Here is a 25,912-nt window from a genome sequence, read left to right on the forward strand (position 1 = left end):
ACTAGCATTTAAAAGAATTTTCAATTCTATTAGGACACGGAGGTGAGGATTGTCCCGCCCATTTATTGACCTTTGCCTGCATACAGTTACTGGCATACACATGTAATATGATGTAATGTTTGATATGAGATTATTCTCCCTGATGACATTCTATATTGACTATGGTATGTCTTTCATGAGACCAGTTATTACGTCTTTGGTGTTTTTACTTCCTTGCTAGGAACTAGTGACAAGTGAGTCGTCTTTCTACAGCATTCCGAAATTTGGGAAGTTGGCCTCCCTGTTTCCGGAGTTAGCTTTAGGATGATTGTTTCTGATGTTTCAGATGGAGGATTTTGGGTCTGGTAAAACCAGAATCTTTGAGTTTGGCTCCTGTTGGGGCTGATGGTGATGTTCTCAGTTGGTTAAAGATCCTGTTGTTACAGGGTTCTGGACTGTTTGCCCTTTGTTCCCTTGGACTGGAGCAAAGAAAGAAGAATCTGTGTTGCTGTAAGAGGGACTCTATGGTTGATCAGGGAACTACTAGGTGGTCATGGGAAATGTAGTGTTGTTAAAAGTTTTAATATGATTGGCCTCTGCAATTTGAAGACTGAAGAGAAGCATACTTCTTGCCTCCATGACCTTAATAGAGTTGAATCTTCTTGTCACAAATGGTAGATAATGTTTTACTCACCGGCAGCAGCACTCAATGGCCTTTCAGCTCCGAGGAACAGCAATGCGGGTTGGGGGCCGGTGAGTAGTCTGTGCCACTATGTGCATCACGGAGGAAAGAGGGAGGATTGCATTCTGTACCGCAATTGCCACTGCAGTTTTGTCATGCAGCTTAGTATTGCACTTCAGAAAGATGAAAGGCTGATTTGGCCCCGTAGAGCCCGAAACTTGTAATATGACCATAACACAGAAAGATCTAAAAAAACAACTTTCTAACTTAAGTTGCAGGGCTACGTCATGGACTAGCCCACGTTCACCTGAAACAGTGCTACATAAAGCCTACGTACTGTATGAGAAACATGAGCGAACCCTCGTACCAAGCGGAGAGGTATTTCCAGGAATCTCTCTAAATTAGACGTCAGCTGAGGACTAGGTACACAAGACGAAAGACTGGTGTACATTGAGAGCAAACACGCATGACTGACTCTGGCCCAGCCCTCCCAACCACAGAGAGCACCAACAAATGGGGAAATATTGCGTTCCACTTAGAACAGTGGCCTCTAATTAAGAGAACAGGTCTCGGGTGACATTGGTTCAAACCCGACACGCACAGTTGCTACACCGTGTAATCCTCGGCAAACAGCTCAGTTGCTGCACACCTAGTTTCCTTTATCTGCCAGCTTTGGGAAGCTTGGAGAAGGGCTCGCTATAGTCAGGCAGGTCTGACGAGGGGAAAAGAGGGGAGGGAAGGCCCCTACGGCATACAGCAACACGTGGCAACGAATACAGTTTATGGTTTAGGCAAAGGCGGATAATCATTAAAAGTGAGCTGGGCTGGGGCATAGTCACGTGTCAAACAAGCAAATGAGACCGGCTAACTCCAGCCCTGCATGAATTTCAGATGTACTTGTTTCCCTACAAACAAGTTGTATGTAGGGAAATCTATTTACAGGAGACCTTCAAGCCTCTGCTTCAATGACTATATTTCCGGCCGCCATACCTGTCCACATTGTGTGATCTGGGGCACATCACATTATGTTTGTGCACCTCAGATCCCTTCAATACCAAAACGCCAAACGCTTATTAAGCACTACACAAACAAGTTGAGCATTTACAATTTATTTAATGGAGATGTGGTCATCACAGACCACAAAAGCCAACTGAAGTAGGAGTGGTGCCTGTGCATTGCTGATGCATAAAACAGGCGGCTCGAATCTAGTGATTACACATTTTAAGTGACTCATCAAAACAAACATGGAATACAAAAACACCACATTTTCCACATACATTATTAATAACTATAGTCTCTATAACTAAGGAAGAAACAGAAGCAGCTCGGAGCAGAAGCAGCAGGTTTGAGACCCTTACAGGCTGTACATGATTCAGATTTAGACGCTGGCAAGAATAAAACACGTGTTACTCACCTTTAACGAAGTTCACAAAAGAAAACAAGCACTGGCACAGCTGGTAGGTCCAGCCTTGACAAGTTTACCTTTTATTTAAAAAAAGACATAAGCAAAGGACATTAAAATGGAAAGGTAATAAAAAGTCGAAGTGCTGCTGCCTTGCATTATGTTTGCAAGAAAAACAAGTTAAAAATGCAGCACTGCAAAAATTAATAAAAAATATGAAATTATAGTAAAAATAAGAACTTAGAATAGTCTAGTAACACTGGCATAGAAGTGTACTACTTTCTGGGCAGAGATTCACATGTGCAAGAGTAACATTTTGTCACTCACTGTGAAGAGAACCAAAGGCTGAAGTGGGCTGACCCTCTGCCCAATGCTGTGGTGGGCAGAAGCAAAATGTTATTGACATGCAAAGAGACCAAGTTGTGCAAACAACTCACAGGCCCTCCAGCCGTTCTTTCTCACCCCTTCAATTTTGTGGGCAAATTCCACGTGTGAGCAAATCGGACTGCCCCCAACCGTCCGACGCACATGCCCACCATGACATCGGACAGCCGGGGGACATGAGGTTGAAATGTTGAGTTTCTTCTTTAAAGAACTGTAAAACCCTCTTTAATAATAAAGTCGGATGTTAAGTCACAATTCTGAAAATGCCACTTTCATAAAGTTGCCATTTTCTTATCCTATCCATTTGGTGCCTTCTGCCTGTTTCCTGAGCCCCAAGACTAGGTATAGATGGCAGTTGGCCTTTGTGTATTCCCCCCTGACAGTCTCACAATGGGGGACTAGGTGTTGGGAGGATGGACCGTAGCAGATTCACAAAGGGTTTCACACTTGTCCATTGTGATCCCAGGCAATCTGGAGTCAGGGCAGGAAGAAAGGAAATTCTGGACACCTTTGCTGGGCGGAAGACTCTATAAGCTTCCCCCTTGGCAAAGGGGGCACTAGATATAAAATTAGGACCCTCAGACCCAATCTTCAGATCACTTCTGCAACTGTAAAAGACTCAGAAGGACTGCTGTGCTGCCCTGGTGCCTGCGGAAGGAGGTCTGGACCTGCACCTTGAACCCAGGACCACCAAAGTTACTCCAGTGCCTAGTTGGCTTCGACCCCCCCACCCTCCCCCTGTTATGAGCTACAGGGGCATTAGAAGCTCCAACACCCTTGAACCCTGCACCTGGACTCTTGCCAGCAGTGAGTCCTGAACTTCCAAGTAGTGCCCCTCAGTCCTGGACCATTGGAAGTGGGGCTAAAGGTGCTGTACCAGCCTAACTGTGGTCTACATCAAAAGCGACGCAGAGCAACACAACTTGACGCAGGAACTCGCAGCCCCTGCAGCTCATCCTTAAAACTGACAACTCGGCACAGGAATACACTGCCCTCGCACAGCCTAATCAGATGCAGTACAATTCAACTCTGCACAGGACCTTATAGCTCCCAATCAGAACCGACGCAGCGCGAAGCAACTCCATGCAGGACCACAAATGGCAGCCCTCACAGCTCCTCTTCAAAATCAACGCAGTGCGATGCAGTGCCCCAGGTTAAGCGCATAAGGTACAATTCTCAGTGGGACTAACCTTATGCCTGTACCCAGCACGTGCTCTACAGTGGACAGTCTGAACTTGTGACTTTGTCCCAATTCGGCACGAGCGGATAACCACAGTTGGTACTTTTTAGGTCTTGCCTTCGCAGCGTGCATGCGCTGCACAGGAAAAAGACCTTTAGCCATCGATGCACTTTGCGTCCCAAAAACGTGCAAGCGTTGCATTGCTTTAAATGGCAACGCGTGCACGTTTGGCGATTCCCTTGCGGGAGCGAGCTGTGACACCATATGTTTGTAATTAACTTGCAAACACATGGTGCCCCTGACTCGCTCCCACAAGGGAAACGCTTTGTGTGCTCCCCTCAACCCTTCCACTTTTAGCGTGAGGCACGCGCTTGTTCTTACACGTTGCCCCCTCCCCAAGCTTGTCCTGGCCTGGTGTTCACTCTCATGCATCCCCCAGAAAAACATTGTCCTGCCAGTATCCTCTGGTGCCTTTATTCCCCAGTCTTGTCCTGACAATTCACCCTCCTACACTCATATTATCCAGCCGTGCCCTACCACTTGCCCCTCATACTCCCCCGGTGCCCTGGCCGTCACCCTCTTGCAGCGCAACCGCGGTATCTCCTCGAGTAACACATGCTGGCCCAGCTTTGTCTAATTACACACACTGAGCAGGCACAGAGAAGTCTGTTTGTCCACAAACAACGCCAGCTCAGCTTGGCAGCCGCCATGGTATTATGCAAGTGAGGACACCGCCAACGGGCCGAGTCTTGCAGGAAGGAGGCCGCAGGATCCTTCTCCGTCCTGGGTCCCGTGTGTCCGCCCAATGCTTCGTTTGTCCATCTGTCCGTCCGTGGTGATGTCTACACATCTGCCTGTCTTCGTCTGTGCGTAGACGGTAACACCGGACTGCCCCAGACAACATCAATCTGGTTTTGGCTTCCTCTGCCATACAAGGTACCAACCTTCTGCCGCAGATTTGTCTTGCTGTCCACGGGTCTCTCTGCGGATCGCAGTCGCCATCTGCCCATCTCATGCATCGGCTAGCCATCCTATACTATGTCCGATTATTCCTCAATTACGAGCCTGTCTGTGCGAGATGCGCAGCACTGCAAGCTATTTTGCAGTGCTGCACTGTGTCATGTCAAGATGCAGGAGTTCACCACATTTTCAAGAATACGGTGCACCCCTGTGTTTTCTCTTGCCCTAAAAATAGTTACCTAGCATTAACACAAATGCTCTTGCATAATAGCGAAAGGGTGCCTGCATTGTAGGGATGATTTCCTGCAACACAGACACCCTTGCACCCCCTGGAATGCAGGCACCCTTGCACTATGCTGTAAGGGTGTCTGTGTTGCAAGGAATGATTGTTTATGTGCATGAAGGGACACCTTTCTGCACATAAACAATCTTAGGGACACCTTTCTGCACATAAACTTTAAAGGCAATTTGGTCTTTCTATGTGTGCTGCAGAATGCAGCACACATCGAAAGAGCGAGAAGCGTTGGCATAGCCAATAGGTCTCGCATTTGGGACCTTATAAGTATTTAGTAATGCAGCACAATATCCTTGGTGCAACAACATTAACTGTTGCATAGCTAAACACTTATAAGGTCCCACAGGCAAGACCTATTGTCTATGCCAATGCTTGTTGCTTAAAGGCCCTATTTTTACCTAAACCTTTAAAATTGCATATCTTTGGTTCTACTGATCGGATTTTTGTTGTGTTGGCATCATTTTATTTGCTTGTGTTGCGTTTTTAGTTTATTACAGTTTTTGTGCTAAGTGAAGCCTGACTGCGTTTGTGCAAAGCTACGAGAGGGTTAAGGACAGGTTAATATAGTGACTTTAGTGGTTCATTTTGATAAGGATTGTGGCTGTTGCTTGAGAAGGGCTCACACCCACTTCAACTAACATCTCAATTTATCACAATGATGAATTCGTGATGATTCTATCGCATTATCTTGTGAACCCCAAATAGATACCGGGGAATCTGCTGGAAAATGATCAATGGGTCCTGGTTAAGCAGTGGTGCAACTCTGAAATTGACTGAGTTTATCTAGGAGAAATTCTGCTAAGATTTTGCTGTTTTCATTTCTTTCTCTAAATTCTAGATAGAGGAACTGGAACATTGAAGTGCAAAGGTTAAGGAGAATATCCTAAGTAGAGCAACCGAACATATGAAGGAATTGGCAGGTGCATACTGGTACAAAAGTGAAGAAGCCCAACAAAATGCATAGCTGGGAAGCAAGGTGTTCTCAATTCTGCTGGGTTAAACACAATCAGTTCCTGACTTGGCCTGGAAGTACTCCTCCGCCATTTTGGATTGGGAAGGCTTTAGAATCTCTTATGGAAACAGATACCCAGATTAAATGGGAAGGACAATAACATTTCCGGCATTTCCAAAGTATCATTATGGCTCTCGACAATGTCGATGTAGTTTTCTTAAGCCTCGGGAGCCTGATATTTACATAAAAACAGTGAAATCTCCTTAGAACCCAGAGAGTGAAGATGACAGTAGTGCAAGGACTCCAGCGCTGAGCCAAAAAGGATGAATATGTGTATGACAGAGACTCACTGATCCAGCCCACCAGAGTTTCCGTGAGCTTTGTGGCTGAGCTTGACACATTTCCAAAATCAAGGGAGTCACACTCATTAGCAAAGGTGGAAATAAGTCTTTTCCAGAGGAAGATATCTTTGGTTTACCCCATTTAAATGGCTTAGGCAGAAGACTAGCTGGAGAAGGAAGGGAACTTTATCCTGTTGCATAATGAACTATAGCTTAAGAGATAAGGTTCCCGGTGAATTACCTCCCAATTCTCCCCACTGTTGCTATAATAAGAGTATGGTGATCAAAAGAAACCCATTGCATACTGTTCTTCCATTTACAACTGCACAGATGCAGTTTTTTTTACCAGGCTGTTGCTGTTCTTGAAAAAGCTTCCAAAAACAATGTTTTGGGTACCACTTTAACAGTTGCTGTTCCCCACTCAATGCCTGCTTTATTGCTCACAATGAACACTCAACATTTAGCCACTGCACTCTTGTCCCAATATGACATAACTGAACCCTCTGCCTCTCACAACTCATCGGTCAGGTGCCCAGGGCGGAGCCCAGCTTCTCTGATGCCTGCGCATAAGACGGAGAGCCTCATGATTGTTCACTTGTTGCTGGACATTTGACTAAACCTAGGACTGATCTGTCTGATGCCTCTAAGAACAGTAGCGAACTTCTTTTCTATGGAGATGGATTGTGCCTCAGAAATGGTGGTCGAAATCTTGTTACTGGATAGGCTGTACACATTGCATGAGGTAATAGAGTGCCAACAACTGCCTCAGGTTCGCTCTGCTCAAGTGGCTAAACTTCTTGCTCTTACACGCGTGGACATTTTGGCTTCACACAAAACTAACAATATTTACTTATTCCAAGTATGCATTTTATGTGGCCCATGATGTTGGGCTATTATGGATGCAGGGTGGTACTTAATGTCTGCTGAAACCGCTAAAAAAGAACGGGACAAGCATAAAAAACTTGTTAGACACTTTAATGCTGCCATGTAAAGTTGCCATTGTTAAATGTGCTGCTCACGAGTCTTGTGAAGATGAACTGCCACGAGGTAAGTCATTTGTGAACGAGCTGGTTAAAAATGCAGGTTTATCTCCAAACTATTACATTACTATTTATACTAAGCAAACTGATGAATTTACTGTATTTAGACTTTAAGAATTTGCCTCTGCTACAGCAGCGGGCATCTGAGAATAAAAAGTCATGGATCAAGCAACATTATGAAATGGAGGCTAACATAGCATCAAGAGACTGAATAAGTAGAGTGGTAGCCCTAAAAATGTCTGCTCCCCATCCTCGCAAGGTTGCACCATGGTCATACCCATGACAGAAGGATGGTATGTTTCAGGTTGCAGTACCCTACTTGTCTGCATCCTTCTTTTCCTCGACCTTGCATCATACTGGTCACTCGTGTGCAAATGCCAAGCCCCCAACATTTGAAAAGGGATTAGGACCATTCTTACTGCACACCCACATCTTTGGGGCCCCTTTGACCACCTACAGATAGACTTTATTTATATATCTAAGCGTTGTTCCTATTCCATTGTACTTGTAACTGTATTCAAATGCTGTGGCTGGATAGAAGTGTACCCATGTGCTCCTGTTCATGCAGTTATGGTGATGAAAGCGGTACAAAAGGGGGTGGTGATGGACGGAGCATCTGAACCAAACACTCACACCCAGTCAACAGATCTGGGTTTAATCCATCACCGTTCTTTAGCCCACTCTGCCACCCCAGTTCAGACATGGCCATATGCAAATCAGTCTGACCCTGTGCCTCATGGGAACAGTCCAGCCCGAACTGCCAAGCCATGCCTTCCCTGGACCGGAAACAAGCTTCCTAGGACCGGTTTATGACATTACAGCCGTCTTCAGCCAGGCTTGCTTGAATCCAGTGGCAAAGTGAGCAAGGGACTCACGTCTGAGCATACCCTGCCAACTTATGGCGAACAAAGCGGTACAAAAGGGGGTGGTGATGGTGATGAAGCAGCAGCTAAGGGATTCATACCTGGGCTTGGACTCCCAATACAGCTTTCTAGTGATCGTGGAACTTTAACTGTTTCGACTGTAGTGCAGCAAGCATGCAAGGGGCCTAGGAGTAAAACACATTTTCATTGTGCTCATCACCCTTAATTCACTGCTAATGTGAAGCATTATACTGTATACTCAAGAACAAGCAAGCTGGAAAGTATATGGCAGACCAGCCAGGAAATGACCAACAAGGCCACCTACAAGACAGCCCTCAACCTCTACCACATACAGTTGAGAGAATCAAAGAAAAAGGCCTTAGCCTCAGGCATCAAATCAAGCTCCGATAATAGCAAAGATCTTTTCAACATTGTCAAAGAATTCTCCAACCCCTCAGCTGCAAAAGACAACATTACCCCTCACAGGAAGTCTGTGACAACTTTGCAAACTTCTTCCACGACAAGATCGCCAACATCTACAGAAACGTCAAACGCCAGCCCAAGACCACAACTTCTTCAAGCAACACAGTGACCAGGCTACCATTACAGACATCAGACTAACTGAATGGAGCCAGCTCGCCCCACAGGACACTGCCTCCATCATGAACTCTGTCTACTCAGGCTCCCCAACCAACCCATGCCCTCAACACATCTTCAACCGAGGCGAAGCCAGAATCAGACACATTCTCATCACCTTATCCAACACCTCAATTGCCACGGCCACCCTCCCCAAGGACTGGAAACATGCAGAAGTCAACACCCTACTAAACAAACGATTGTCAGACCTCAGCGAACTCAACAGCTACTGACCGATCTCCCTGATCCTGTTTCTGGCCGAAGTATTAGAAAAAGTAATCAACCAACAACTCTCCTCATATCTAGAACAGAACTTCCTACTAGACCCCTTCCAATCCGGATCTCGCAGCAACCGCAGCATCAAGACAGTCCTAATTGTGGCTACTCACAACATCCAAACCCTACTCAACCAAGAAGATACTGAGGCTCTGATCCTTCTAGAGCTCTCGGCAGCCTTCGATATGGTCTCCCACCACACACTCATCACAAGGATGCACAACATAGGCATCCAAAGAGCTGCTCTAAAAATGGATCACCTCTTTCCTCTTCCTGAAAATGCAAAAAATACACCTTCTCCTCCTTCACCTCTGAACCCAAGGAAATAATTTGTGGAGTACCCCAAGGATCCTCGCTCAGCCCCACCTGCTTCAACACTTATAGGGCACCTTTGGCAAGCATTGCCAACATCCACAGACTCACATCATATCATACACAGACGACACACAACTCATCTCTCTCTCGGCTCAGTGGACTAATGCATCTACTGCAGGGACCTGTGTTTGACCTCATGGTCACAGGTTCAAATCCCGGCGGGTCTACTCAGCCTTTCATCCATCTGAGGTCGATAAAATGAGTAGCATTGAGTTGGGTAACAACAAACAAATGTTATTCAGCACCAAGATACCCGTAGTGGTAAACTTGCGCTCTACAAATACACATTTTATGTTATGTTATGAAGACACCACCAACACCAAAACTAACTTCCACAACTGCATGACAGACGTCGCCGACAAGAAAGAGGTACTGCTTTTCAGAACAAAAGTTCACCATGGGACACATTCTGGTGGTCCTCGGAACTCTAACCTACTCCTACCCCCAGTGACTATGCTAGGAACCTAGGCATAATTCTGAACAAGCTAAACATGACGTCACAGCTCAACTTTGTCTCCGCCACCTGCTTCTTCATCCGCTGCATGCTTCGTAAGATATTCAAATGGCTACCCCAAAGCTCAAGACGCACCATCACCCAGGTTCTTATCTCCAGTCGGCTGGACTACGGCAATGCTCTCCATGCAGGGTTCGCAGTTCACCTCTGACGACTATAGACCATTCAGAACACCACAGCCAGACTCATCCTGGATCTACCCTGTACAGAAAAGATGCCAGTTAAGCTCCTGATCCATGCATACCAGGCCCTACACAACCTGCTTACTTGAATCACCGCCTTAACTTCCATCACTGACTGTTACCCGTCGGACTACATTTGCGTTCTTTTACTTTATTTTAGGATACCATGTGGGACGCATTACTCACAGCGACTCAGTTTCGAAACACAGCATCGTCTATCTCCACAGTGAGATGGTAATTTAGAGACGCACCTGTCTCTCTTGCAAGCTTGACAATCTCTTCTCATTTTGAGAAGCAACACGGATAGTGCTCTAAAGACTGTTTCTTTACTTATTGGACGAGATATTTAGCCTTGAAAAAGTCCAACGGACAAAGCATGTTTCGGCTGCTTCTGTCTTTTTACATATAAAGATATTGGAAATTTAAAGGAATAAAACCATCTATGAGAAAAGAAGAACACCCTGGATCTTAAACGTTTACCTACTTTAGTTTACTTGTTTTAGTTTATCCTAACTAAACAGAGTTCTTGAGTGTGCTTTAGTACCTGTTCTTTGTTCAATTAAGCCACCTCTCCTTTTTTCTCCAATACTAATTCTAAAGCGGTTTTCAGCCTTGAAAGCAATTCTGAATTTGAAATCAACAGTTGCCTTGATGATGCATTGAATAATCAAGTAAATATACAATTTTCCATCAATTTAACATAGATGTTCCACCAAATGGTGCTAAAGATGAGATCGAGATATTGCACTAAATTGCTTTGAAAACACCAAAGTGATTAGTTTACCGCCCAAGTTTTATATAGACTGTACTATTTTCTCGCCTGAGGTGCATTCAGTCACACTTTCATGCACAGCACTGCTAAACAAGGATTCGCAATGATTGTCCCAGCATCTGGAAGATTGCATTTCTTGAATCTTTATACGGTCCTTTTTCGTTCTTCTCATGAGAAAGATGTGCACCTGCTATCTGAGTTTTAGTTCCTGTCCCGTGAATCATCACTCAGTCTATGAAGATAACCTATTAAAATTCATGCCAATAACATGGTTTGAATTAGATTTCAACTAGCTAATGTAGGTGAAATGCAGCTGCTTTACACATCATCGCTCTTGGTTTTGCAGAACAATCTTGTCCACTTGTTCAAGTAGGCATACAAGTGGCTTGTCTTATCTTTGACACCCGTTTTAATCTGACTCAGCTTGCTCTTGCACCGTACACCATATTCTTTTGTTTTTTTTCTCTGCTCTTGACGCGATTGCTAGACTTGGCATCCTTGGTGGGGTTTCCCTGACCTTTTGCCCTCTGGCCTCTTCTTTTGCCGACTTCCTTTTTGATGGCTTTAGGCTTCTGGGAACTTTACCCCTGCTGACCAGTGCTAAAGTGCACGTGCTCTTTTTATTAAAACACAGTAACATTTGGCTTATCCATAATGGCCATGTTTAATGTACTTACAATACCCTAGTAAAGTGCACTATATGTGCCCAGGGCTGGTACAATAAATGCGACTAGTGGGCCTACAGCACTGATTGTGATACCCTCTTTAGTAGCCCTTTAACCACTTGGATGCTCAGGCCTTTTCCATCCTTCCCATGTAATTTCCATTGAAATGAATGGCAACTCCATGACGAGCTGAGCTCGTCATGAGCGTCGAAGGGGTTAAACCTGTCTCAGGCCTGCCATTCCAGAGCCTGTGTGTGCAGTTTTAAAACTGCCATGTCAGCCATGTAGGCCTGGCAAGTTAACCCTCTTGCCAGGCCCAAACCTTCCTTTTTAATACACATGTCACCCCTATGGAACGCCCTAGACAGCCCTATGGGCAAGGTACAGTGTATTAAAAAAAGGTTTGACAAGTCCTGGTAGTGAAAAACGATTACATTTGTTTTTCACTACTGCAAGATCTATATCTCTCATAACACTGGGATTACCTTATTACGTTTTGTAAGTGTAATTTCCAATTGGAAAAATATATATATTTCAAGTATGGTTTCTCTGGACTATCAATATAAAATCACAACTTATGGTAAAGTTTGATTTTAAATTGTAAGTCTGAAAATGCCACTTTTAGAAAGTTGCCATTTTCATACTTTAACCATTCTGTGCCTCTACCGGTCTCTGAATATACGTCTGGGGTGGAGCGGACACTTGCACCTGAATGGACTGTGCCTGTCCCCACACAAAGAGCTGCATATCCCCTATAGTGAGTCTGGAGCCAGGCCTGGAAGAGCAGGGACTTTGTACACTTTAAAGGCCTCCGTTTGAAGTCTCTCCCACTTCAAGGCACAATTGGGTATAGGTACTGGACCCCTGACATCACCAGCTCAGTACACTTCTGGACCTGAGGACATTCTGCCAGGAAGAAGGACTGCTGTGCTGCTGAAAGGACTGTCACTCTGCTGAACTCCTACTTTGCTGTGCCTGCCTTGCTGCCTGATGCCCTCATTGCCTGTGAGTGAGAAGGACTAGACCTGCATCTCTGCATCCCCAGAACCAAAGTGACTCCTAGGGTTCCTGGCTTGCCTCCTATTCTGAAGTCCCTGGGACATTAACGACTTCCAACAATCATTCTGCAGCCTCTGGACTCTACCGACTGGGAGTCCTGCCAGTTCTGGGCCCTTACAAGTGGGTTTTCTGGTAATTTGCTGCAAATATCACGCATCCCCATCACTGTGCTGGCCGGAACTGATGCACCTCCCCTTGACGCATAGCAACTGTCACTGAAGACAAAGACATCTCATTGAGGCTGCACGGCTTAATGACGATGTATTGCCTTCATCGTTAAGGGTTCGCGATTGATGCGTTTCCACTGCGCGGATCAGAACCAAAGAATTGCTTCATACAGCCAGACCGACGCATCGCCTCCTTTGCTCCTCGCATCGGGTCTTCGACGGCGACACATCTTCCATCCACAGGTACTTTTTCAGCCCGACAAGGTTGGTCCCTGGATCCCACCCGTGCTTCATCATGGTCCGACTGAACTATGGGATTTACCTCGGTCCTGCGCGGCCAGATGCCCCCAGTTGGCGCTAGATGCTTTTAAGCACTATTTTTCAATTTAATATTTAAATATTTATAACTTCAGTTCTATTTATTTGATTTTTGTCATTTTTATCTTGTTAATTACATTAATCTCTATTTCTCTAACCTGGTGTAGATTATTGTTGTGTGGTGTTTTCACTGTTTTGAGAATTGCACACATACTTTACACATTGTCTCTTAAGTTAAGCCTGACTGATCTGTGCCAAGATACCAGAGGGCGAGTACAGGTTAATTCTGGGTGTGTATCTAACTTATCATGACTAGGATTGTGTTCTCCACTTGGAGATGCAAACCAGAGACCCAATAACTAGCAGTGATCTACAGCACCAATCTCTTGCTTCACTTTGTGTCATGCTTTGTTTCACATCAAGCTCTGTTTCAGGCCTGACAACTTCCTAAAAGAGTTCAGTGTGATGAGAGGGCAGGGCTTAGTGTGGAGTACTACCTGAGGCACTTTAACTCACTCCCCAACCAAAATAAGAAATAAAAAAAGCTTTTCAGGCTGCTCTTGAAATCTCGTGAGGTTTCACAACCTGGGATGGATGTTGGATGCTCAGAGATTTCAAACAATTAGCTGGATACCTGCTCTCTTCAGCAGTTTCCAATTAATTGTGCGTAATGTTGGCTCCTCACCGGGTGACTGTTTGAAGGGAATGGATATCAAGTGGCACCATGCCATTGTGTGAAGACGAAGGTCTGGTGGTTGATATAAATACGAGTCAATTGAATTTATGCAGCGATGAAAGGAAGCAATAGCAACATGAATGTGTGGGAATAGTGAGAGGATTGCTGGGAAATTTTGGATGGCACATAAAGTGAAAATATCTTTGTTTCTACAGATCGTTAAGTGCAAGCATTTCATTACCAAGACTAGATACTAGTACACTCTTTCTTATCTTAAAATCAAGCGTTTCATTGCCAAGACTAGATACTAGTACACTCTTTATCGTAAAATCCTAAAATCAAGAAGCCTTCTTGCAAAATTTTGGACTCTAGCTAAGTGTTTCAATATTACCTGCTGAAACTCAATAATGTGGCTCTGTGATTTTGTTAGGATTCCCAAAGAGGACTAAAACACAACAACATAAGAATACAAAGACCATGATGGCCATTCGTGGTGATTTCAATTATCTGGAGGTGTTGTCTTGGTTCACTTTATTCTGGCTCCTGAATAGAGACTAAGCAGATCAACTAGCAGGTCGGACTTGGTCATCATGGTGGCAGAGGGCAGGGACAGGCACTCGTCACATTATGAGAAGATGTAGCTGCCCATAATATCAACTGCATCCATCAAACAATCACTTGGTCATTGTCTTGGACAATGGTAGCTTAGAGCACGAGTTAGGCATACAAACACTCTCTGACAAGACAATGGACAGGTACGGTTTGGCCACAGCCAGCCATCTTGGGAGAAACAGTACAAAAAGTTACACTTACCACCAGTACACAAAGAGCAATCCCAAGGACACAGTCCCAACAGCCTGCAGAATCCACCAATCTCTGCATAGCACGGCCAGCCCTGGCAACAGCAGCTCTCCAGCGACCCAGAAGAAACCTCCAACCATGGTGAACATCAGGCGGTGAGTTGGATCACAGACCTCCAACCCTGTGTGGAAAGGGTATAAAGGTAAAGGGCCTCAAAAAGGGATGCAAGTACAGCCAGAGCACAAACAAACACTATGGGGTCTATTATAATGTCGGGCGGATCGCCACTGCCCGTATGGCGGTGGCGATCCGATCAATAGTATTCCCCGCCCGCCACCCATTTCCCCCCCCGCCACCCATTTCCCCCCCCGCCATATTAGGATGGCGGGGGCCCGGCGAACGGAAAAACCGTCTGCCTATTTTGCGCCGGTCACAAAGGTGACCAGGCGGAAAAGGGGCCTGATATTGTGGCGGTGTCTTCAAGACATCGCCATCCATATTATAATGCAGGCAGGAAGCAGCCAAGGCATGCGGTGATCGCAGTTGGGGGCCCGTTGCGGGCCCCCAGGATGTTGGGGGGGGGGGACACATGGGGGTACCTATGGTACCCACCTGCATTTGCATGCACAACATGGCAGGCACCGCGCTGTGCCTGTCACATTGTGCATGCAAATGCACAACATGCCTGTATAACATTGTGGCGGGTGCTGAATACAGCACTGCCCGCCACAATGTTAAATATACAGGATGCGACTGCCATGGTGGCGGTTGCATCCCGATAGGCACAGCGGGACCGCCACACCTCTTGCGGTCGAGTCCCGTTGACCGTTACGGTGGCGCCCGCCATCGTAATAGACCCCTAATCCTGCCAGCCACGGCACAGCTCCTTGTTTAGCCTCTCTGCCTGTGTAGTATATAATCTGCCTCCATCGATTCACTCCAACTCTTATTCAACTGATGCATGGTTCACCTGAACCCATAAAGTGGAAACTTCTTACTTAAAAAGGGAGAGCCTGAACCATGAAAATCTTGATGAACAATACACAGTCCTGTACAAATCACTTGCTGATGCGCCGGCAAACTGTTCTGTGATTTTGAGTCTGGGGCCACACAATCCTTTAAACCCAAACAGCAGATCCTTCAAGTTTTTGAATGATGGACATAGTATAACAGGAGCATCAATAACACTTGAAGATCTAATTCTACTGACAGCACAGTCAGGAAATAATCAGTGCACCAATTTCTTTCTTTTGTGCATACAGCTGAAGCAAAGGAAACCCCCTCAACAGTAGATGAAAGAAAAAAAAGCCTGTTTTAGTTGCTCTGACTTTTTGAGTCTTGAAGAACTGAACCTGCCGACCAAGGTGACTGGAGCAAGTATAGGTCAAGAGGTGCTTCTGGTCAGACTTCAGTGAGCCTAGTTGTATCTTTTGATCCAACTACTAGGACATCTGTCAATGGAGCACTGTGCTTCAAGCTTTCTGTAGCATTCAGTGATGATCAATAGCAATTAAACAACTGAATACAATCATGTGTAAAGTAGACAGCAAAAGAGCCAACTAGAGCAGTATTTGAGTACCGCTTGCATTGCTCTAGAATGTTTATGAACAGTACTCCAAATAGCTGACTCAGTTGGAACAGAGGGAGGAGAGGAACACTGAAGAACAGTGTGGGCATGGCAAACTCCTGCAGGATGCTTCATTTTGATTTGGCAAATTCTCTTTTGGCAAGAGAAGACCTTGGGCTTCAAATGCGTGAAATCTGTTCAAATAAACCAGATGCCCCTTTTGCCAATCTGTGGATTCACCATTTAAAGCTGGGGGATAACGATTCCACCGGTGAGGCCACAGCTGGCTCAGCTAGGGGAAACCTTTGACTTGGAGGCCCATCTGCCACTGTGCCGGCAGGTCAATGTAACGGCTGCCCCACACTTTTTATGTGAGGCCGACAGTCAGTGACTTTTAGGTCTGGACTACAGGCTTTAGCTACTTGGAAGCCTCGTGGTTTCAAAAAAAGCATATGAAAATATATACCTAAATAGAGGGGCTATCAGTCAGCCCTCTTAATCCACTGGTTTGTTCAAGTGTCATTCATATTCTGCTTCCAAGCCACCGCAGCAAGGGTCAGTGGGTCTGCCCACTTCATCCATTAGCTATCTTGCACTGTGAGTGACTGCATTTTGCTTCATCACATGAGTACAGCTGCCTGAATAGTAGTGCACTGCTTAGCTTATTTTTTCTTTCAAACGTATGCCTGCCACCTTTCAACATCAGAATTTTTACTTTCAAATGTTTGATGAGCTTGCAATAAAATAGCACTCTTTCCAAGTCCAAACCTAATTGCTTTGCCATTGCTTGTTTCTGGTTGAGTCTGGCCTACGAGGAGGCAGACAGGGAAAACTTACCATGAACACCACTCACAGGGAGAAAACATAACACACAAGGGTCAATAACATATCAGGTTCAGATTTTTTTACTTTGCCTAAACTCGCTAACGCTTTGGGTGTTCATGTAGGTTCAAAATGGATACAAGCAGGCATAAAACATGACTCACTTGACATTCATCGCTGCCAGTAGTGTATGCTATGGTGGAGCAGAAGACACAGATATCCCCTCCACGCAGGCAGGGATCTCTAATAATAGAGGTTGGTACTCTGTCAGGAGAACTGATGTCAGGGTCTCTGCTGGCCTGGTTGGCAGGCGGCAAACCAATATCTAAAGGTCCATGGTTAGAAATGGCACCTTTAGCGTGCGTTTCCCTTGTCTTTTTTGCTTCTGACCTCCTGTTTTTGACTGTATGCTGCATTTCGTTTTTGCTGGTTTTAAAACTCTGGGCACGTTACCACTGTTGATCAGTGCTAAAGTGCAAGTGCTCCCTGTGTAAATTGTGATTATGATTGGCATATTTGATTTACTGGTAAGACCCTGTTAAAGTGCACTGTGTGTGCCAAGGGCCTGTAAATCAAATGCTACTAGTGGGCCTGCAGCACTGATTGTGCCACCCACATGAGTAGCCCTGCAACCATGTCTCAGATCTGCCATTGCAGTGTCTGTATGGGCACTTTTAAACTGCCATGTTGACCTGGCAAAAGGCCCGAACCTTCCCTTTGACTACGTGAGGCACCCTTATGGTAGGCCCAATGTGGCCCAATGTAGCCCAATGAGCAGGGTGCTGGGTATGTGAAAGGTAGGACATGTACTGTTATGTTTTACATGTCCTGATAGTGCAACACTGCCAATTTCGTTTTGCAGTATTGCAAGGACTGTCTCTCCTATAGGATATCATTGGAGCTGCTTTGTAACACCTTACTAATGTAATTTTCAATTGGGAAGAGATAGGGATTTGGATTTTGGGCTCCCTGAACTCAAAATTTAAAAATACGTATTTCTGTGAAGTTGTTTTTCAAATTGTATGTTTGAAAATGCCACTTTTAGAAAGCAGGAATTTTCTTGCTTTACTATTCTGTCTCTCTGCCTGCCTGGTTGAGACTGAAAGGAGCAGTTTGTGCACTCACTCTAGACAGTCACACAAAGGGAGCTGAGGGGTGCCCTGCATACCCTGATGGCCCATCACCAGGCTGATGAGCCTTCCTGAGCTAGTGTGGTGGGAGGAGTTGTCACTGACAACTGAATAGGGCTGTGCCTGTCCTCACACAAAGCTGTCTTCACCCCCTGTAGTGTGTCTGGAGCCAGGTCAGGGAAAGGATGTCTTGTGCACTAGAAAGATTATCTTTCACGTTTGCCTACTTCAAAGGCAGAAACTGGTAAAAGTCCTGGAGCGGTGACCCCACATTTTAAGAACACATCTGGACTAAGATGAGATTCTGCCAAGCAGAAGAGCCGGAGAAGCTGTAGGAGGGGAACTGCCATCGTGCTTGTTGCTGTGTTGTGGTAGCCTACTGCGTGCTGCTTCTGTCCTGGAACGTAACATGACTGGACTTTGTTTCCATCATCCTGCTTGCCAAAGTTTTACAAGAGCTTGTGGGTGCTTGCCTTCTGTTAAGAAGTCTCAGGGCCATCAAAGATTTATCTGCAGCCAGTGGCGGATGCTCCCAGGAAGCAGCAGTGGGGCAGGGAGATGAGGAATGGAAGTGGGGGTAGGTATTTAAAAAAAAGAAAAAAAAAATCACCTGCTGACCGTGTGGCTATCTGGCCAAGCCAATGCTGCCTCTCCTCCATCCTCTCAGTCCTCTTCCCAGCTTCTTCTGTGAAAAAAGGAAGCAGGAGGAACCTGGGCTCCCAGGCTCCCCTATAGCCAATCACAACGCTGCAATGAAGCGTTGTAATTGGCTTGAGCGCCGTGGTCAAGCACTCAGCAAGGGAATGTGGGTCTGGGCATGTTCTCCACGGTTATGCAGCCTGCATGAACAACATGCAAAGGGCGCATGAATGTAAACAGTTATGTGCACTTACATGGTGCCCACTACTCCTCCCCCTGCTCTTAGAGCAGAGCAGATCCACCCCACCGAGACGCCGTAGGAGGAACACATAAAATAATAATAATGTAGAATTGTTATCATTTTATTTTTACTTTCTTTTTTACTGCGAAAACCAGTGAGGTAACGCTCCTCCGCCTTAGCGGAGGAGCCGCCACTGTCTGCAGCCCCTGTACTCCTCTGCTGGGAGTTCTGACCTGCCAAGTGGTACTAATTCCAGTTCTGGGCCCTTGAAGGTGTCTTCTGCTGCAAGAAGAGAAGAAACTCCAGGAATCGACCTTCAGCCCCTGTTTTTCCAGCCACTGTCCTGCTATGTGGTTGAAAAACCAAAGCATCGCTGCGGAGCAGCAGAAAAATTGATGCAGCGCCTGCCGTGCAGCCAGAGGATCGCCGCAGCCAGAGTCCAGACCACCGTGTCTCTGACGTCCGAGGCACCCGCTCTAACTCCGATGTAGGGTCTGCTGTGCGGCTGAAGTTTCGGCACATCACCTGTATCACAGCTGGAAACTCGGCGTAGCGCCTGTTTCGCCGCATCAACCCATTGCGACTGGATTTTCCATGTATCGCACCTATGCGCCAAATCTTCACCAACGCTGCCCAGCGGTAAAGAACCCAGGCTGTGTGACGGAAATTCAATACATCACCTCCCCTTTCAGAAGGGAACCAACACATTACCTCCCCTGACAGCAAGGAATCGACGCATCACCTCCTCTGCGCTGCACCAAGGAATCAAGGAATCACCTCCTCAGGCAGTAAGGAATCAAAGCATCATCTCCCCTAAAAGTACAGAATTGAAGCATCACTTTGTTTTTGATGACTCATCTCCCCGGTGCCAGTTTGTTTTCTTGATACATCCCTGGTACTTGGTCATAAAAGTTACGCATCCATAGTTTTCTGTGGACTGAACTGATACCTTTACTTGTGTATGTTGGGTTTTTGTTGTTTTGGTCTTGTTTTACTCAGATAAAGATTGGTTATTTTTCTAAACTGATGTGTGTCCATTTGTGGTGTTTTCACTGTGTTACTGTGTGTGTTTTGTACAAATGCTTTACACATTGTCTCTGAGATAAGACTGACTGCTCATGCCAAGCTACCAAGGGGGTGAGAAAGGGTTATCTAAGCTGTTTAATCCTCTTACCCCTTCTTGGACAGGGTGCAAGCCACTGCTAACTAGAGACCCCCATTTCTAACATCCCTCTTAATCAGGGCCATTAGAACTATTCAATTCTGCAGGTGCTACTTTTTTATTAGATAATTATGGATTTGCCACATTTACCACATAATCCATCATCCACTACATTATCTCCAGAGTGTATTAAAAAAAATAGCTTCTAGCTCAAATGGATCGAAAACTTTCTAAATAAATGTGGCAACGTGGTTTCGTGCACAGTGGAAGGCCATTCGCAAAGATTAAATGGTCATCACTTCTTTCTGCATTTGGATGTTAAACTGGTACTGAGGTGAAATCTTTGCCCAAACAGTATTAGCATGAGTAAAAATTGAAAAATAATAAATGCTATCAAATGGTGTGCTGCATTATGCTGCATAATTTCCCTTTTCTTGCCACATAATTTGGTGCTTCCCTGCCGCATAATTTTAGCAGCCCTTCTCTTAATCTAACATAGTGTAGTCACTACAAATTTCAGACATATCAGCAAGATATAATGTTTAAATACACTGACTGCAAAAGACACTTCCCGCTTGCAAACACTGGTGGCATCAACTTTTCACCTAAAATTGTCTTGAATAGAAATAACACGAGCCTCTGCGGTCTGTAAGGAGCCCTGCGGTGAACAATAGACTAGTGTTTCTGATAAAACCCTGAGGTTGTTTGATCCTCAGGAAGTGCACCCGGATATGGAGATAGCACAGTAGTTCCTTAATTCTGTGAGGTCTCTCTGTGTTTTCTTTTAAAAGTTGAGTTGTTGTTCAAAGCTGGCCTGGAACGGTGCCTTATATTGTCGGAGGACTTAATACTAAGCTGTGGATGACCCAGTGCTCGAGGGGGCAGTCCCCATGGGTATACTGGTGCCAGCTGGGCTTCAGGAGTCCTTGCCTAAAAACACTGCCTTACCACTGGTGTAAACTGGACAGATGAAAGAAAGGTGCTAAGAGCAGGTCTTTGGGAAGGCACAACATCTCTATACTTTACACGCCTGATTTTGAGATGTCAGGTTTGATGCTTTGGATCAATATTCTCGTATTTGGTAAATTAGTTGTCAGAATATGGATCAAATATGTATTCAGAACATGTGAGTTGGCACAGTAATCCACGTGCTCCTGTTGGAATCCTTTGTTCATGCAGAATGCGAATAACATTCTCTGCAGAGTTTGCCTTATTCAAAATACATTTTACACATCTCTTTAAATAATAAAAAATGTTCCACTGACAGCTGTGAACCTATTTTTCTGGCCAAAACACAATAGCTATGCCTCCCTGGTCTTTCAGGTTTCACCTCCTCTTTTGTGGTTTGAGCTAATTCTGCAGTAAACAGGTCGGCATATTTCTTATTATTAGGTTTTCACAATTTCCAGAGGGGATATTGGTCTCACCCCGTCATGAGTATTTATGAATCTTATTCGAAGCACGTAGACCTTCAGACTTTCATGGTTGTTCAACCAAAAATCTGCATTTCTGGTTCGAGTTGAACATTTTCCGTCGTAGATGTATGACTGAAGGAGAAGATGCTTGAGTTACAAATGGTAAAAAAAAAGAATCATAAACTGGTTTAACCCTTCCGAGGATAATGATTCCCCCACCCCCACAATAATCAGTGTCTCATGACTTAGTGATAAATTTGTAATCTAACCCGGAGAATTGCACATAATGGCGCTGTACCGGTGGCTCCCATTTTCCCAACAAGGCGCAAAACAATGTCTCCTTGTTGGAGTCACTGTAAAGTTGTGTGCACTTTCCTGTTCCGGAAGCCGAGACTTAAAAGGTTACTTTGTTCTCGAGGTGGTGGCATTTTTCAAAAGAGTGGATTCACGTGAGCCTTGTCTAGCGATCACGTTAAGTTTGGTTGCCATAATGGCCGGCTTCTTTAACATGAGGGAATGTGATCACATTTTGCAGAGTTCTACAGAATAAATAACAAGTTAACACGTTCCTTAACCATCTGCCATTGACCTATCACAGAAGGGTGCACATGGGCTTTACTTGGACGTGCATTTGCTGCGGGCCGGTCATACAAGGATGTAGATAGCTACCAAGCTCCTTGTCAATAAGGAATCTCACTAGGTCAGTGGTTCTTCACCTTTTGACTTCTGTGGACCCCCCACCTAATCATTATTGGAACCTGGGAACCCCACTAAATCATTACTGAAATTCAGGGACCTCCACCGAGTCATTACTGGAAGCCGGAGTCCCCAGCCTCCCAAGCATTTTCGATGATTTCAACCACAAAACGATACACAAAAAATACAGAAACAAGCAAACATCAAACGAATACCCAAATGATTAAATATTTTAGTTGATTCACAAATTAAAAAAATAAAATCAAAATTGTAATTGGATGGCTGCAGCTTTTCTAAATTCAAAGGGGACCCTCACCTTCCATACAATGTTCTGTTTGATGCGCTTGCACTGTTCCTGCGAATCAATCTGACACATTTTTTGCCTCCCATTTCACAATTTGTCACATTTAAAGAACGTTTTTACATTTTCAATTCAACATGTTGCTTCTTTATGTATATACATTTTATTAATCTGTTAATATTATTTAATTTTCTAAGCATTCGTGAACCGCTTGAGTAAGCTTTACGGACCCCCAAGGGTCTCCGAACCACAAGTTAAGAACCACTGCACTAGGGGATAGCAGCCCAAACCAAAATGGCTGCTGTGCTTGCAACTAAAATATAAGAGATCTCACAGACAGTACTAGTCAAGAAAAGAAAAGTTGCAAGGAACCCACTTTAGGACAGTGATCTGTTGCGGGAGGTAGGGAACAAATGAGTACGCCTCATTTGGAGAGGCCAGGCACTGATTGCATTTGAAGACCTGAGGGCAGATTATCCGATGACAGACAATGAGAGGTTTGGATACCTGCAGTTATGGCAAGTGTTACAGCGACACATCTTGGAGGGGGAATAACTGCCAGAATACACGCCCTTAGAGGGCTGGCTACTGCTTGACCCTATGACAGACAATGCCACCTCTCCAACCTATAGGAAGCTCATGAACAACTCACCAGATCCATTGGGAACCCTAAGGGAAAGTTGGGAGGCAGATATAGGGCTACTAAAAGATGATGACTGGGTGGAGGCAATCCAAAGTCCTCAAGAGATAGTTATTCATGCCCACTTCCGCCCGATACAGCTGAGGATCCTGCACAGTTCCTATTCTTCTAGAACACTCATGCACCGACTTGGGAGATGTGAAACAGACTTGTGCAATACAGGCTGTTGCGCAGTGGGGTCCTTTTTAGGTTTCGACTTGCCGAAAGCTGCGCAGCAGCGTTTTGCGCAAGGCGAAATCTTTTGAGAAGAGTATGTTGGCTTAGTCCCGCCTCTGTCTTCCATTGGCTAGCTCCATAAATGGAGGCTAGCCATTGGAAGACAGATCTGTCCATCAATGCCGGAGCAGATTCGGGGGCGTTCCGGCGATTTTTAGGCATTCAGCCCCTTTGGTAACGTCATTGCGGTGGTGGGCGGTTCCTATTTTTTGGGGGGGGGAAGGTTTGTTTTGGTCATTGCAGGCCGACCGCCGCCGGAAGAAGTCCAGGTGAGTGCTTTTTCTTGCCTTCTGCTTTGCCTTTCTTGCCGTTTGCCGTTCCCGCCCCCCCTCCCGCTGTCCGTGCCTGTGATGTATTCCTATAGGTTCTGTATCGATCCCCCTATTCCTGACCCTATTCTGGTTAACAAATTAACTAGCAGCCATCCCATGATGCAGAAACCGTTATCTGATTACGCCAGACCACGGCACAGGAGCGCGTTATCTGATTAGGTCATAACGCTTGCCATCTAATTAGGCAAGCAATATTCCTCCAGCCCCTGATAAGGCATACGGAGTTCTCAAAACAAATCAAACCTATGACAACCTGGGAAAAACCCTGCGGCCATTGTTTTGATTTCACCGAGAACTTCAGTAAAAGAATGTGCTAACGACCAGCTCGTATGACATCCTTATTGACGTATCTATGTCCATCCTTACGTCAATCTCGGCACCTTACAGGTATAAATATTACCGATATTGCCTTAAGCAAACACACGCGGTGGTGACGAGATCGGAGCAGCGAGACTTGCCGAAGCTCAGCAGAGAGCGAAGCCCACTGACGCTGCCCCGCCTTCCTGACGCGCTGAGAACGAGACGCTGCCTTTCTCCTGCCGAGAAATCCAGCTCCGGCGCTTCCGAGCAGCCCTTGCAGGCAGCCTGGAATATCGAGACCAAAGATGAGAGATACCATCCCTCAACCATCCTAGATTCAAGGTACGGAACTGAATAACCCCTTGCAGAGAATTCTTGAATCAGTCACTTGGCAAAACAAACTTAACTTAAACTACTACTTTCTATCCCCGCCCACGTATTAGGCTTAGGTCAGGTACACTGGGGTAGGCGTAGTTAGAAGCACCAGTTGAGTACGATTAGTCAAATGTTTATATGTATGTATCTATTTTATCCATTTTAAACCACCATATGGCTTAGAAACCATATAAATGTTTTTACAGTATTATTTTATACTTCTGCTTTTATTGTATGCACTTTACTTAACCATAAGTATTGCAATAATATCGATTCATTTCTCTTGTACGAGAAAAGAGACTGATCAATAAATAACATCTTTTATTGAACACGCCCGTCTCTTCCTTTTCTCTACAATCTGGTGAAACTAAGAATGCACGTACTGACTGAGTAAAATAAGTTGTCTTTTGTTTTCACACGACTCTAGAGATACACTCTTGATTAGGGGAGAGCAAAGTTGTCATGTTCTATGGTTGTCAGAAACTAAATCCCTTCTTGTCTATCCAGGGAGGTTCAACTCCTCCTTGCCTATTCGAGAAAGTTTCTAGTGAACTCTGAGCTAGCTGGCAAACCCAAAACTTTAAGTCTAATATCGACAGTAGAAGACCTAGTTAACGTCTGGTCTAGGTCTATACTATTGGAGGTATTATTCCAATGCGCAGAGCCTATTGGGATAATAGGAACTACACTACATGGCGCCCAACGTGTTTGGATAGGCGATAAAACTAACGCAAGACTTTAGAGTAACTCAGTCGTGCTTTTTCACTCAGACCCCTTTTTTCCCATAATACTCCAAAGACGTCTGGAGTGGGTGAGAGGTAAAATCCGCCAAACCTCGCAGGAGGGAACTCCTATGTATGGTTCTTGGTTCAATCAACGTTGAAGGATACACTGTTCAAAAATATTGTGCATCTCATCTTTGTTTCCACAAGAAACCTGATCTGCAAACAAACAGAATAACCATCCTGACAGTAAAATGCCAGAAAGTGATGATGAAAGAGAGATAGCTAGAGTAGCAGCTGAAGTAATAGAAGCTGATAATACTATGCAAGAAGCAGACCCGGATATAATACTCATCCCGGTCAACATAAGAAGATCTATAACGTTAAAACTTATAGACAATGGACTGACACCAAGAGGTGGTACAGTCATATTCGTAATTGAGGCACACGAATATCGGCAGACAGAGGTATTCTATTCATGGATAAACTTTCCAGCAGCAAATGCTGTAACAAAGGAGTTCCACTGTTATAAAATAGAGGAACCTCCGGATACCTACACTCCTTTCGAGGAAGTGGAAGTACCACTTAAATTCCAAGAGCACCTGCTCTTGTTTAATGGCGCCCTAAAACATAATAATCACATCACCAGGCTCGGTCCACTAGGTAGACCAGGAGCAACGTGGCCGGTCCTAGCCGGATACACACCACATCCAGACATCGAAAGAATGTCTGCAGCAGATGTTTTAGTACAACTAAAACAATTAATTAAAATATA

At 45.1% G+C, this 25,912-nt stretch overlaps 1 protein-coding gene across 1 annotated transcript in view; it reads right to left on the bottom strand.

The window, feature by feature from the left end:
- Nucleotides 1–25,912, bottom strand: part of SLC22A31 (solute carrier family 22 member 31) — a 251,666-nt gene that overhangs the window by 42,410 nt on the left and 183,344 nt on the right. The window contains exon 4 of the mRNA XM_078670830.1: nucleotides 14,532–14,700. Coding sequence (XP_078526956.1) covers nucleotides 14,532–14,700 — 169 coding nt within the window. The remainder of the gene's footprint in view (nucleotides 1–14,531; nucleotides 14,701–25,912) is intronic.

This window comes from Lissotriton helveticus, chromosome 12 (genome assembly GCF_964261635.1).
Source record: "Lissotriton helveticus chromosome 12, aLisHel1.1, whole genome shotgun sequence".
Classification (NCBI taxonomy): Eukaryota; Metazoa; Chordata; class Amphibia; order Caudata; family Salamandridae; genus Lissotriton; species Lissotriton helveticus.